Source organism: Excalfactoria chinensis, chromosome Z (genome assembly GCF_039878825.1).
Source record: "Excalfactoria chinensis isolate bCotChi1 chromosome Z, bCotChi1.hap2, whole genome shotgun sequence".
Lineage (NCBI taxonomy): Eukaryota > Metazoa > Chordata > Aves > Galliformes > Phasianidae > Excalfactoria > Excalfactoria chinensis.
The window spans coordinates 67,669,689-67,684,152 of NC_092857.1; the positions used below are offsets into that span (position 1 = coordinate 67,669,689).

The 14,464-nt window shown below is 41.2% G+C and overlaps 1 protein-coding gene across 3 annotated transcripts in view; it reads left to right on the plus strand.

Moving 5' to 3' along the window:
- Positions 1 to 14,464, plus strand: part of PLPPR1 (phospholipid phosphatase related 1) — a 111,033-nt gene that overhangs the window by 91,109 nt on the left and 5,460 nt on the right. For all 3 annotated transcript variants that reach the window (XM_072360357.1, XM_072360359.1, XM_072360358.1), the window contains exons 4-5: positions 2,329 to 2,461; positions 11,140 to 11,390. In XM_072360357.1, coding sequence (XP_072216458.1) covers positions 2,329 to 2,461; positions 11,140 to 11,390 — 384 coding nt within the window. The remainder of the gene's footprint in view (positions 1 to 2,328; positions 2,462 to 11,139; positions 11,391 to 14,464) is intronic.

A 14,464-nucleotide genomic window follows, 5' to 3' on the forward strand; every position in this document is an offset into this window, starting at 1 on the left:
CATACAGTGCTATTAATATGTACCCAGAGACTATATTAAACTGAAAGGAGTGGTCAGTTAAAAAATCTTATTTTGCTGTGCTGCAGGAATTCCGGGATAGCTCTGCTTAATCAGCAGAGAGAAGTTGAACAGATTTATACCGTGGCAAAATTTACTTCTAAATCTAAGTGGAACTAGTTTGTCTACATGACATGTCATGAGGAGAGTGCAAGATAGCCACGTTCCTGAAAGCCAAGATGGAACTGAGGCTGCAAAGCAGTCAACTTCTGATGAGAAGGAACTTTAAAATGATGTATTGTTAAAGAAGGTTTATGTCTGTGTTTTATACCTAACCCTCATTTGAAAAGTTTGGGTTTTTAGTCAAAAGTCAGGAAGTCAGCTTTCTCATGTCTGCACAGACTAGAATTTCCTCAAAGTGTGAATTCTCCCTCAGTGTGTATGTACTACCCCAGGCAGAGAGGCAGAAAGGCAAAGCATTAACTCAGACTTCTCAGTATTATCATAATTCGGATAATAAATGACTTGAAATAGTGTCACTTTCAAACTGCTTTAGTGCAGATGGTCTGTTTCTTAATTCCCTGCCACATAGTTAGGGAGCTGAGCTTATTGAACTGCTTGCCAATTCTGTTAAGAGGAGATGCAGTGAAACGAGATAAAGGCAATATTTCATTGTGGTTCCCATGCATTGGCTCCTACCCTCCAGATGCCATTATTGACATACATTTTACAACTACATCTCTCACCATCAGCAGTTAGAACTGTAAAGAGGTTGAGCATACTTGGCTTGAATGTCAATAATCAATATGGATGTTCATCTGGCTTAATAAGGATAAATTTTTGCCCTTGAAACAGCATACCATCCCAGCCAAGTGAGCTAGAATTTGTTCCTCGAGATTTGTGCTAATTTTGTATCTGTGTAAATATATGCGCACACACTTCAGTAATAGCTTTCTTTGACCATTATGGATTCCTCTTGCATGTTTTAAAATAACTGTCTTTTTATTAATTCACTTGGGTGCTTTCTTCTTAAAAGCTCATTTCTTCTACTTCATGCTATTGGGTCTTTTCTGTTTTGTACACACATTACAAACTCTGTCTTTCTAAATTTCAGTTTCTCTTTCTGAAGCCTGATGACAAAATGTGATAGGAGTGAGTGGACCACCACTGCCTCTAAAGCCTGTGATCAAAATCTGTCCAGCTTTAGCTTGGGCAGATAGACTTATGTGCAGCACAGTTAATTCTGTGTTAATTCTGAACACTTAAGAGTTAGTGATTCCACCCCTGTGGTAAACAGCTATCATATTTCATGGAAGAAATGAATGTTCTGTTAACAAAATATATATTTACTAGGCAGGAACAGTTGACATGAAGATTGGTAGATCCCTGGAAATTTACACTTTGGTGTTTTGGTAAACTAAGCAGGACAGATAGATAAGAAATAAAACAGATCAGAACTCATCCTTTGGCCTTCATACTGCCCCACATGTGCAATTTGTGGCTGAGTGGCTCAACTATGACATAAAGAGAAATGACTGCATCCAGCCTTCCTCACAGGAATTGTCCCAGGCATGTTCAGAAGTACCATCACACTAAGCCAGGCTGTGCAGGGAACCATGCAAGCAATGTAATGTTGTGTGTATTGCCTGTGCTGCCTTCATCTCCTGACAGTTTTTACTTTCTTAGTACTAATACAGCATATGATGTCCAAAATGTTTGGTGACCTCAAGAGTTTTGCAACTTCTGACAAGTTTCCAATGGATGAGGAGGCCCTTCATCTAAATCTCTTTTCAGCAGTGGCAAGAGCTCTGTTGCCTTTGTGGCAGACTCAGACGGATGTATTTCTAAGAAGGTGTAAAAGCTGTAAAGAATGTTCAGCGTTGTGGCTGCTTGCTGGTGGAATGTTGGGGTAGAAGTCTATAAAATCACCTTCCAATTTGCTACACTGATAGAATGTTTCCATCTATAAAGCCTGTCCTGTCTGTAAATTTTAAATAGTAAACCCAGGACATGATATTTTGCATTAATAGTAGTAAAAATAAGTGCTTCTGTGATCCACAGTAATAGTAAATCTTTGTTTATTCCCCGTATCCCAGAAATTAGTGTAAGGCCATAAATTGTCATGTCTTGCCACAGAACATGAGAACGGCAGACCCTTTTCTTGGCTGGGAACTGGGTCACAGCAGTACACCTCAGCTGTGGAAGTGCAGTGTCCCAAAGCACAGCGGTGGGCAGTAGCTTCTGTGGTCTGGAATCAGACACTCATGTTTCAGTATTTGCTTATGTGATATGATTATCACTTTTAACCTGTTTCTTTCCCTTTCCTGACAGATTTTTATTGGTGAGATATCCATGTATTTCATAAAGTCAACCAGAGAAACCCTAATTATCCAAGAGAAAACTATTTTGACTGGAGAGTGCTGTTACCTGAACCCACTGCTTCGAAGAATCATACGTTTTATAGGTAAGCATCTTTAGCACTGCAAATTTACTTCCTGTTTGCACCAAAATAGAACAAAAGATCCTAACTGTTTACAGCACAAAGTTAATTAAGCTGTGAAATCTTTGCAGGTAAATTCCACTTTAGAGGAACTGTCCCCCTCATGATTGGCAAGGTAATGTTTGAGATGTGCCATACCATGCTGCCTGGGCCTGGTTTATATCCTGTTCTGCTGGGCTTAATGCTTCTTCTGGACCCTTGAAGAAAGGTTATGCCAATCAAATCCTTGTATGAATAATTCCATCATTGCTATTCTGTGTACGATAGCCATTTTACTTACAAATCAGTTCTCAGCAGCCCATCTCTTTGGCTTTTTTTTTCTTTTTTTTTAGCTCTAATTTTAACTTCTATAATTCTGGCGCATAATGTTCAGCTGAGCACAGTGTAAAAAAGGCCAGAGCCCACATAAAAATAGCAATCATGTTTTTATTCTGTGTGGGTTTTTTTTTTTTAGGTATTTTATTATGTTAATTGCTGAGAAAACAGTGAAGAAATTCTATCAACAAAATGTGGAGTTTACTTTCTGTTGCACTTAAAAACCACCATGCCCTTTTCACAAGATCAATGTAAAAGTGCCTCAGAGACTGCACTGAGGTGACCACCGTGTAGGTCCTTTTGGGGCAGGAAGAGGAACAGTGCTGTAGCTCTATTTCTGCCCTGGCGCTGACAGTGAACGTAACCACTTGCTCACGGTTTCCAAATCCCAAACTGAATTGATGGTTAAAAGCTGAGTTTTAAAAGTAGCAGCTGAACAAAAAGGTGAAAATACCTGGATCGCATCTTCCCTGTCACTACTGATTTCGTGAGAAAAAGAGAAAAAAAGGGCTAAGTGTGACCATAGTGAAGGGTTCATGGTTCCCTCAGAGCACGGCCCTACCTGCAGGTGTTCATAATCAACAAATTATTGCCACAGAGGATGAAGAGCCAGGGTTTTCTTTCTCCCTCTCCTCTCTGTGCTTCCTGCTCTATGCGTGGAGGTTAGGGAGCGAAATGCTTTTTTACCTTCTCACACACTGAGGTGTATGGAGACCTCGAGTGGTTCATTACCCAAGCCTGTCGTGCGTGCTGCTCATTAGCACAAAAGACTTTAAAAGTGAAATACCCTTGAACTTCACATAACCTCTAGGATATATTGATAGATAGTAAACTGCCATTAAGAGAATAGCAGGATACTGGAATCCACTGGACCACTCAGGGCTGTTTGGCTGTTGCAGCACATTCAGCATGTTTTAGAGTCCTAATCAAATATTCTCGCCTGCGGGGTCAGTACTAAAAGAGGTTAAACTGTGGAGGCTAAGCACTTGCTCTGTATGTTTTCTTATAAATGCAATTTTCTGCCCTGCTTTTGCTTAAGCTAGCTTTATTCCTAGGTATTTCCTCTTTTGTTTGTTTCTGGATGGGACAGTGATGATACACTGGACCCTTAGAGAGGAGCAGGATATGGACCTGTTAAAGAAATCAGTCCTAGCTTTGCATCTTTGTTTGTCTTCCAGAGAAAAAGCTGACTTTATTAGACTTTGTTAGAAGTAGCTACAAGTGCCAGTCTCATTTTAAACTACACCGATTGTGCATTTTTGTCAGAATCCTTCCTGCCTCTGCAGGGAAGTGAGAAAAGCAGTTTGTTGAAAATTGGGTGAAATCATTTATGAAACAACCACAAGTAACTGCTCTTCCTTTATTGAAATTCCAAATATGTTTGGAGACATGAAAGGGACTGGCCAGCTGCTGGAGCACTGGGGAAGCTGGCTTCACACAGCTACTCACTCTAGAAGGAGGTTTACCTGGATGATGATTCTATGATTCACTGGATGCTTGCCTATGGAGAGATCAAGTTACTCCTACATGGACTTCCTCACGAGTCTTTTCTTTCTAAATACGAGGTCCATAAGTAGTAGAAATATGAAATAGGCTTTCTCCTGAGATATCCTAGCGAGTGGCCTGTCCTGTTACAAGAAAGTTTGCTGCCAGTTTAGTCTTGACACAGGTTTATTTGATTGTTAAAATCTGATCATTCTTTTTGGCCCGGATATGGGAGCAGAGACATCAGTGAATACATCCAAAAAGTAGCATTTGGGCTTTGTTGAATATTGCTTTATCTTCTAAGTAAGTCATGACAGTTGTTATTATTAAACAGGATGAGAAATACCAGTCACTGTGTCTGGGTGCTCATGTTTAAGGAAAACTGACACTAATTTCAGAAGGGTGCATTTTAAGGGCTGCTGTTCTCAAATGTTAGAAAGATGAAGACATTTTTGGTCTGTCCCCGACTCCATAGCTAAGGATGCAAGGAAAAAATGGATTTTTTAGAATAAGGGACTAAATTTGCTTTCCACATGACAATCAGAGAGTTTCAGGCTATCTTTATAAAAGATAGGTACTCATGTCACATTATCACTGTGGCATCTGTTGCATTTAATAGGTAGATTGAGCTTACTCTGCTCTTGCTTTGACTTTGTATATGCACAGTAAGGCATTTGTTCTCTAGTAGTGGTACAAAGAATGAAGCAAAAGCAAAATCCCACTGCTCCCCTGGGATGTTCGCAATGCCTCATGATTCTTCTCATTCATGTTTATACCTTACCTGCCATGCTTCCTATTTATTTTTTCTTCTTTCCCCATACCCTCAGCAGCTGTCTGTCCTAGAGCACTCTCTTCATGGCTTTCATAGGGACTTTGACAGTTGAGCTTTATCTTAAATTCCTCCTTGGTTCTTTGTCCACAGAAAATTGGACAATAATTTCTTCTTTCTCCCTGGCCCAAACATGAGTTCTGCGTGTTTTGCCTTTTGTAGTGAAAAAATGCCTCTCAACTTCTTTCAACATGTATCAAGTCCTTTATTGAATCCCAGATGGGTGAAAACTGCTGTGTTCCTGTATTTAGAAAATCAATTCCTCTATCAATGAAAGAAAGCTGTTTTAGCTTGGAAAGCTCAGACTTTGATATATGTTGCAATTTGTTCCACCTTCCTCTTCATCTTTTATATTTCTTCTGCTGACATTTATTTTGGACATTCTGATGTCAAACAAGGGGTGTGTGGCTGCTTTGGAGTCATTTTTTTCTGTCTAAAATATCTGTTAAGAACTGCTATCCGTTACTCACATATCTCTTCTTCATCCCCTCCTCAGCTCTCACAAGAAATTTTTTAAGAACTACAGACACCAAAATACACAGTTTTTATCCCGGACCTTTGAGAAATCAGGGAGGAAGAGTGATGGTTCCTTGGGCCTCAGCCTCTTCTCCCCATCACACAGTATTTTGTACTTTTATTCCCCTCTTCTTGTGGTAATTTCCCTACCATCAGTACCCTTGTTAACATCTTGCCCCATCCTTCATTCTCTTCCATGCTGTACTTCATCATTTATATTAAAAACAGAGGTATAAATCATTTTAATGTTCCTTAGTGGATGGTCTTAGTCAAGGATTTAGTATGTTCAGATACAGCCACAATAGCACCCCCAGGACCGTGATTCAGCCCTCCCTGACTCAGTCTGGCAGGGTGACCAGAGTGTATTTTGCTGCAATTCAGTATCAGTATATTAGGCTTCTAATCCATGTGATTAAGTTGTAGACCTGCAAAGCTCTGATAACATGCAAGTGGTCTCTCTCTAGATGTTTAGAATTGCAACTTGCTTCGTGAATTTGTTACCAGTGGCTTTTACACTGGAGCTGCATAATTTGCAGTTAACAAATGGCACAGATCAGCTTCTGCTGACAGCTTAATTTAAAGCATGGGGCCACCTCACAGTAGGCAGCTAAATAATGAAATTAAGGCTTTATTTCGGCAAATTAAGGCTTTAGGTCGGCAAATAAAGGTTTACAAGATTTACACACACACTGAGTTTATTGTAATGGGATAGATAAACCCCAGAGCTCTGATGTCAATTCCCTGTGCAGCTGTGGGACATAGTTAGCCTGACCTTATCCTTCTGTCTGCTTCCACAGTGATACGCTGCACACACTGTCATTAACTGAGTGCCTCACAGGAGGTCTCAGTCTGTATTTGGGTGTGTGGCTTAAACTACTGTAGGTCTCATTTCTCATCACTGAAGAACCTCCACAGTGAGAACTGGATCTCTGCTGTAGAGACAGCCCAAACATTACTGCTCCCAGGCTCTAAGCTGACTGCTCTCTAGGTGAAAATTGGTAGTCATAAGCCAGCAAGCAGAAATAAGTCATCTGCATTCATGGAGAAGAGTCTTGAGGCTCCAGACCACTTTTGCACTGAATTTCTTCTTGCATGTCCTTATGTCTTGAACAGTATTTTGGAAGGACACTCATGAAGGATGCAGGTAGACACAGGAGGCAGTAGATGCCTGGGTCTTTGTAGAGCCTTCCCCAGGAGATAAAAACTGATCCTGGGGTTTGATTATCTTTGCTCAGAGGAAGCTTGCTGGTGAGCCTATTCCTGATGCAATGGCGGCAAGCAGTAGATTTTCCCACAGCCTCCATCTCTCTAGTTGTAAAATGGCTAATAATACAGGTCTCTTTTATAAACACACATTAAAATATAACGATGGAGGGTGGATTAGCAGAGCATAAGTCACAGGACTGGAAATCGTATAATCACAGAATGGTTGGGTTGGAAGAGACCTTAATGTCCATCCATCCCCAAGGCCTTGCTGTGGGCTGGTTTCCTTCCAGCAGCTCAGGCTGCCCCATCCCACCTTTTCCAGAGCACCTGCAAAGATGGGGCATTAGGTTCTTACAAGTCCACATCTCAAAGCTGTCCAGGTCCCTTTGAATGCATCCTTCTATTCTGTCAACTTTTTCAATCAGCTAGGATGACTTAACTGGATGCACAGGACAGTTACAGGGAAAATTGCAGGGATTGGCTGAAGATCAGCATTTGTGTAAAACCAGTTCCAGGGACTCCCTCCACTGTAACTAATGCTCTTCAAAAACCATAGGAGTGGGAAAGAGGCTGTGGGAATGCAAATATGAAAGGGTTTTTTTCCAGGAAATTAAGAGTGTGACAAATTCAGACATAAGGCTGTACACTGGGAGAAGGAGCTGTTCCTCAATAAGTGCACTTCATAGAAGATGTGACAATATGTTAGCCAAGAGCACAGCTTCTGATGTCCCATGAGCTATTGAATGCATTGCTTCTTATGTCACCTTATCTAATGGTTTTGTGTTGTTTTTCCCTTTTAAAGCATTTTGCCTCCTCATTCCCACTTCCACCCATTGGCTTCTCACTTCTTTCTTCCCAATGTCTTTTCAGCAGCTTGTGTACAACTCCTTTGGTTTGTCTGCATGTGTGTTTTGCTTCAGATGAGTGGTGTTTAAAATATCTGTAGTAGTGAGAGTTTCCATGGAGTCAGCAAGCAGCTGCAGTCAGTGATGTCAGAGAGAGAGATACAGAGCAGGAGAGAGCTCAGGCAAGAGTTGCAGGGAAAAAACAAGTCAGCTAATATAACAGTGAGGGAGGAGAGCTAGTCCTTCACAGTACATGTTTCTGTTAGCCAAAGCAATAGACACAGCTGGAGTTGGTGACACTGGCAAAAAGACACACAGGGAGTTTAGCTGGAGCTGCATGTCAGTAAGAGCATTACAGTTATGGATTTATGCTTGGAGTATTATGTGGCATCAATTTATAGGGGCATGTAAATGAAGAAATTAAACCTGAAACATTCAGAAATGAAGCTGATGAAGGTTTAGGTGCTTTCTCCAAGAAAAGTTTTAGTAGAGCTATAAGGATTTAAGGTTCATATTTTCTGTCCCAAGCATTTTTGAGCAGATCTTTCATTACTTAAGGGCTCCTTCTGCAACCTTCTGGACAAGGGGAAGGAGTGACTTTAAGTAACTTGAATAATCCTGTATGCATCCACTGTGTGAACAACCAACTACACAGACTGTGTTTTTACAGGTCTTACTTGAATGTGCCTTGTGCTATGTACATCCTTTATCATCATTTGTCAAATTATAGGCTAAAGTTCATTACCAAGTTTTCTAAATCAGAGTGAACACAGTGTGATAAAGTGCTGCTCCTTAGCAGAGTGGTATCACCACCATTAAACCTGACCACCAAATTATGCAAGAGGTACAATTTCTCCTGTTTTCTCCGTGTCATTGTATCACCAACTTCAGCTGGATGACTGTAAAGAGCAAAAGGCTGATTACTCTTCCCATGAAGCCTTCCAGCAGTGGCTTGCCTGCCTCCAAAAACCTGGCAATCGCATAACTGCATTCTCATGCCGTGGTCAGTTAACTTGGCTGCTGTAGGTCACTGAACAAATTAGCTGAACAGATGGATTCCTGATGTACAAAAACCACCAGGGGACTCCATCACTACCAAAACTCACTGGTGTTACAGACTTCAAATCAATTAGAACCAGCTCCATTGCATAGTCTCCAGGGAGCGAATGATGTGTAATCAGTCTGCATGGGTTACATTCCTGCTTGCTGGATTCAGTGCTGCAAATTGCTAAGACATTCATAATGCGCAGTTTGGCATTATGTTTCATGGGGGGAACAACAGAGATCAATATGCATCACAATGCAAAGCTTGACAAAGGCTTCATCCATGGCTTGTTCTGCTGTTCTGCAGAGTACTACAGCCTTCAGCAGCTGAGTTTGAGCCAGTGCTTTCAACACTACCAATTATTGGGAAAATGCAGATATTGAAACTTCTCTTTTTCAGAGCAAAACGCTGCCTTTGTACCTGTGCACTGCATAGGGACTGAAATAACTGTGTGAAGACCATGAGCTTTTCCTGAAACACCTCAGTTTTTGACCTGTACTTACTTTGCTGTGGAGGCCGTGGGTCAGACTGTAATATTTGTCTGGATTTTACATTTCCTATAAGTGTTATACTGAGCTGGGTAATGATCCTCATTGCATTCCCTGTGATTTGCACAGCACATCAAAATGATACCATTTAAAGCAAGCTGGGTTTTTTTATTATTATTATTTTTTATTATTATTATTATTTTTAATTTGGTCAAAGAACGGTACATAAAGCAAGATTTTTCTGGCCTGAATTAATGTTTTGCTTGCCCAAAATCTACCTACAGGCTTTTTCATTTGACCTTGCTTATGCTTTGCTTAATGTAGATGAGGAATTCCTGTCAGCAGTTGTAAAACCATGGGTTTACAGTATTTACAGAGGGATAAAGGAATTAAAGGAGCAGAGTCAGCATACTCCATTTCCCTGTAGGCCAGTCCCGCTGTCTGGGACCACTGCCACCCCAGCAAGGGATTTGTGCTGCAGCATGGTTGTGTCAGCCACAGCACCTTGGTGAGTGAGTGGCACCAGGGAGTCCCGCTGAACTCTTGTGTCATTCATTGCTCTTTAGCTTTGGGCTTCATTTCACATTCCTGTCCATACAAATGTCCCATGAAGGTAGGCCTGTTGTGTTTAAAAGGGTCTAACTGTCCGTTACGGCCCTGCTGATTTTTGTAACCTACAGGCAGGATTACAATATCTGCAGAACTATCCTCAATTCTTGATAATCTGACATAAAGCATTTTCAGTTGTGTTCCATTTCTAACACCCTGTTGCTTTTGTTTACCAGACTGCACCAACACTTTCTTTTTCAGGTCAGTACAGATAATCAATGCAGTTGCTGCGATCACTGCAGCTCTCCTAAAATAAGCTGTTCTCCGTGAAGCACCCACTTTTGGTTGTTCTTAAATACAATCTCGTTTTTGAATGACTTTTGTCTACTAAGCTGCAGGAGGGAGGAGGCAAACATATATGACCCTCAGCATTCCTAGACCAAAAATAAATAGTTTTGTTTGTTTGTTTTTATGTGATGCTTTAATCTACCTTAGTGATGGGTGGGGGAAAGGTGAGCTGATTTAGTCTTCTGAAATGTTTGTGTTTGTCATTACTGTAAGTCTGCTGCTCTTTTACCTTTGGTATGCAGTGAGCTCGTGCAAGCAAAGATCCCTCTAGGTGCTCATAGCATCTGTATTAGACACTGAGAACATTCACAGGGAGTCAATGGAGGGTATGACAACTGCAGTTTTAAGCAGGGGATTCTCCACAAGTCTGCAAATGCTCCTGGGTTCAAGCACACGCTTTCTGTTTTAGCATAGGAGGGTATTTGCTTCTGCTGACATAAACTGAGCTGGACCCATGTGGAAATTTCTTCTGCACCAAAGTATTAAGTATTTATCCTAGAGGACCTGGCAAATATTCCTGGATCAGAACCATTACAACACCAGAATTCGGAATTATGTCTTAGTGCTCTACTACTCCTTCAGACTTTTATTTTATAGCTCAGAGCCACTTGTTACCATTTTTTGCCCATATCTGGCAAAAATTCATAAATATTCTTAAAAATTTGTGCTTGACGTTCATACTGTGAAACTTTACAGCATAGATGCGTAGTTTTCAGTGAAACCTATATAACTTACATTTTGGTTCAGAGCTTGAATTACAGAAGTACTTATATGTACCACGTTCAGCCTTTTTCCCATTCCTTGTGGAGATACTCAGTTAAACACCTGCCATAATTTAAGCATTCACCCTTCTGTGTCTTATATTTGATACAGGGCTCTGCTGGAGTCAGCAGTGTCTTTTTCCACCTAATGACAGCAGTGTTTGCTCCTTTACCTCTTGCTGTATTTCTTCCTTCATGTACAAAGACTATCTTAAGCTTATTTGAATAATAACTGTTTTTAACCTTTCCTCACAGGAGTGTTTGCATTTGGACTTTTTGCCACTGACATATTTGTAAATGCTGGCCAGGTTGTGACTGGGAACTTGGCTCCATACTTCCTGACTGTGTGTAAACCCAACTACACTGGAAACGACTGTCGGACCCACCACCAGTTCATCAACAATGGCAACATCTGCACTGGAGATGTGGAGGTGATTGAAAAGGCAAGGAGATCCTTTCCTTCCAAACATGCTGCTTTAAGCATCTACTCAGCTTTATATGCCACGGTGAGTAGCAGGGATGGTTGCTGACTTGTAGGAGAGGTGTCTGTCTGTACATCCAGATGGAGTCACACAGTGTATCTTTGAAGGAAAAGAGGGTTGTTTCAGGAATAGCTTTCCTCTTTATCCATCGGGAAAAATCCCCTTCTCTATCACTGTTTTACTAGTACTAATAAAAGCAAATCAAGTTCTCATTGCTTCTGCAGCAACGTGCAATGTAGAGGTGTGAGCTTCTAATCTCATTTTTGCTGCTGATTTTCTCAGAGGCCTTTGAGTAAGCATCTTCCCTGCACATGTCTCATCAGCACTAAAACAGGTATTAACTTAATCAGGAATTTCTTTCCCCAGCAGCCAGATCCAAATAAGTGGCAGAGTCTCGCTATAGATCATCAGAATTTGACAAAAATATTGATTATGTTATTTACCGAATCTTGGTAGCAGACCACTACACTGCTGTTTCATTTACCATCTGTTTCCATCGAATTTTGTGTGAATAATGACTGAGACATAAACTGTTAATTCCTTTGACCAGGAATTTTTGGAAAGTGTTTGCAAAGCTCATAATGTTTTACATGCGATACTTCTAAGCAAAGAAAACCATGTGTGAAACACAGTTCCCAACAGACATGGTAGTGTGGGAGAAGCTGCTTTCATTATGATGGTGGGCATGATGGTGATGGGCTGGTGGTTGGACTAGAGGATCTTAGAGGCCTTTTCTAACCTCAGTGTTTCTATGATTCTGTGATTCTATGATGAATGTTAAGATGGCTGCTTTGGGATCAGGTTGGGTAGAACTTCAGGACTTTGGTTCCTAGGAAGGTACATCTTCTGCAAACAGCTGATTTCTACAGCTGAAGAAGAGTGGTAATCTTCCTTCCTGAGTTTAAGTCTCCTGCAGATCAGTGTTTCTCAGCCCTAGGCAGTGACGCACCTGGGGTGCTTTCTCCTTGGCTCTAGTGGGAAGCAAATAGCATGCAGAAGGATGATGGCCTTCAGCCCTTGTGGGACAGGTGCATAAATAAGAGAGGCCTGCACTTGATGCTTAGGGTCTAACACATAACTCTATCTGAGCCACAAGTTTTCAGTCTGCAGTGCAATTTTAGCTCATACTGCAGTATAGCATGGGTGCCTGAGAGCACCCTCCATCACTGAAAGTGCTGTCATATCACTAACTCTCAAGAATCCTTTAGAGTCATCTTTGTACTGATTTGTCCATTACTTTGCTAGTGACAGTGCTCCCATTGTAGTTGATTTGGCTTTGTGTTGTTCTTTTCTATAATGTGGGTTTTATATTTAACCAAACAGGCTTTTTTTCTTGTCACCTGACAAATAAGCTGAGAACCCAAAGCATGACTCTTTCTTCAGGCAGAGATGAAATTTGTATGCCTAAAGCAGGGGAAGTTTAAAAACGGACAAACAAACAAACAAACAAAAAACATATAGCAGCACTGGCCTGCATGCTTATATCAAAAGTGGAATTATATCTAATGCAATTTTATTAGTCTCCCTATTAAGCCCACCCAGTTAGGGCTCTCTCAATGCATAGTGCAAGCTGCTGTACAATTAGAAACATGTGCTTCTAAGTACATTACCCAAGAGGAGATGACATGTTAGAAATATCCCTTAATTTTTTTACATTCCTGACAAAAAACAACAACAACAACAACAACAAAAGGAAGAAGATAAAATAGCACATTGCATATTAGGTATCCTGGTCCTGGTTAGGCACTCTGAGAAAGGTCATAGGAGAATCATCGACAAGGGCATCCAACAAGTGGTGACATCCAACATGAACACATAAAATTAAGGTATTTCACTGCATTTAAATGATCTTATTGTAGACACTTTCTGATTCTCCTGTTTGCTTTTTCTGCAGTGAGAACAATGCGAGCCCTTGTACAATCACAGGACAGTCTCTGTGGCTAAAAGCTACAACTAGGCACTTGTCAACATTTTGGTAGTATTTTTAGGATTATTAAGCTAGGCAGTGGCCTACAGTATCCACAAATAACTCCTTCTGTCACTTCCATCTGGCTAGAATACTCCACCTCATGACAGTTATCACTACCTAGTGTCTGTTTTTTACACATGGGTGCTTTTTGTCTAGACTAGAGTGATGCAGTACACCTAGACAGTAAACTTTCAGTGTGTGGGACATTCTGAATACCTATAGCAAATCCCGTCAGTAACTCAGATCACTGTGACCCCACTGTCAGTTTCCTCCATTTATCTATACACATACACTTGCCAGTTTCATTGTTGAAATTCAAGGCTCTGGCACTTCAGGAAGCTGTGCTGAACAGTTGGGGGTGTCAGTTGACGAAAGACTCAACATGAGCTGACTGCACATTTGCAGCCCAGAAGGCCAACTGTTTAGTGGGATGCTTTATAGCAGCCTTCCAGTACCTGAAGGAAAGCTGGGGAGGGGCTTTTTATAAGGGCACGTAGTGATAGAATGAGGGGCTTTGAGTAACCTGGACTAGTGGGAGACGTCCCTGCCTGTAACAGGGGAACTGGAACTAGATGACTATAAAGGTCCATTCCAACCCAAACAGCCCTATGATTCTACCAAGAGTAAGCTAGATATCATTTCATCTCGAAGCCTTAAGAAAATAAGCATGCTTGAATTGCTCTCTGGAGCTGGAGATTGCAGCTGTCACAGCAGGGCTGCATTCTTGTTTTAAGGAGGTAATTATTTTCCTTTGGAAGTTGTAAATTGCAGCAGTGCTTTGGTCGGGAATTAGAAAGCAATCTTTGAATTGCTCATTTGAATTGGCCTCTGCAGGAAGAAACGCACGGGGTGAAAGGATGGGCAGTAATTATTCACACAGTGGCTCTTCATTTAAATAATATTTTTTCCCTATTGTTTCCAAAGAAGCCTTAACACGAGTTTTCAGCGTTGGTCAGGCGCAGCTCAAGCAAAACTGCGGCAAGATTGCCACCTAGTGCTCAGTTGGTAGCTGCCATTTCAAGGTGCGTGCCTTCCTGTGTCGGATTGGAGAAACAAAGCGAGCATGAGCCTTCCGTGTAACTGAGTCTCATCTCAGTTCTATTACATAATGTTCCAGTTCACGAATAGA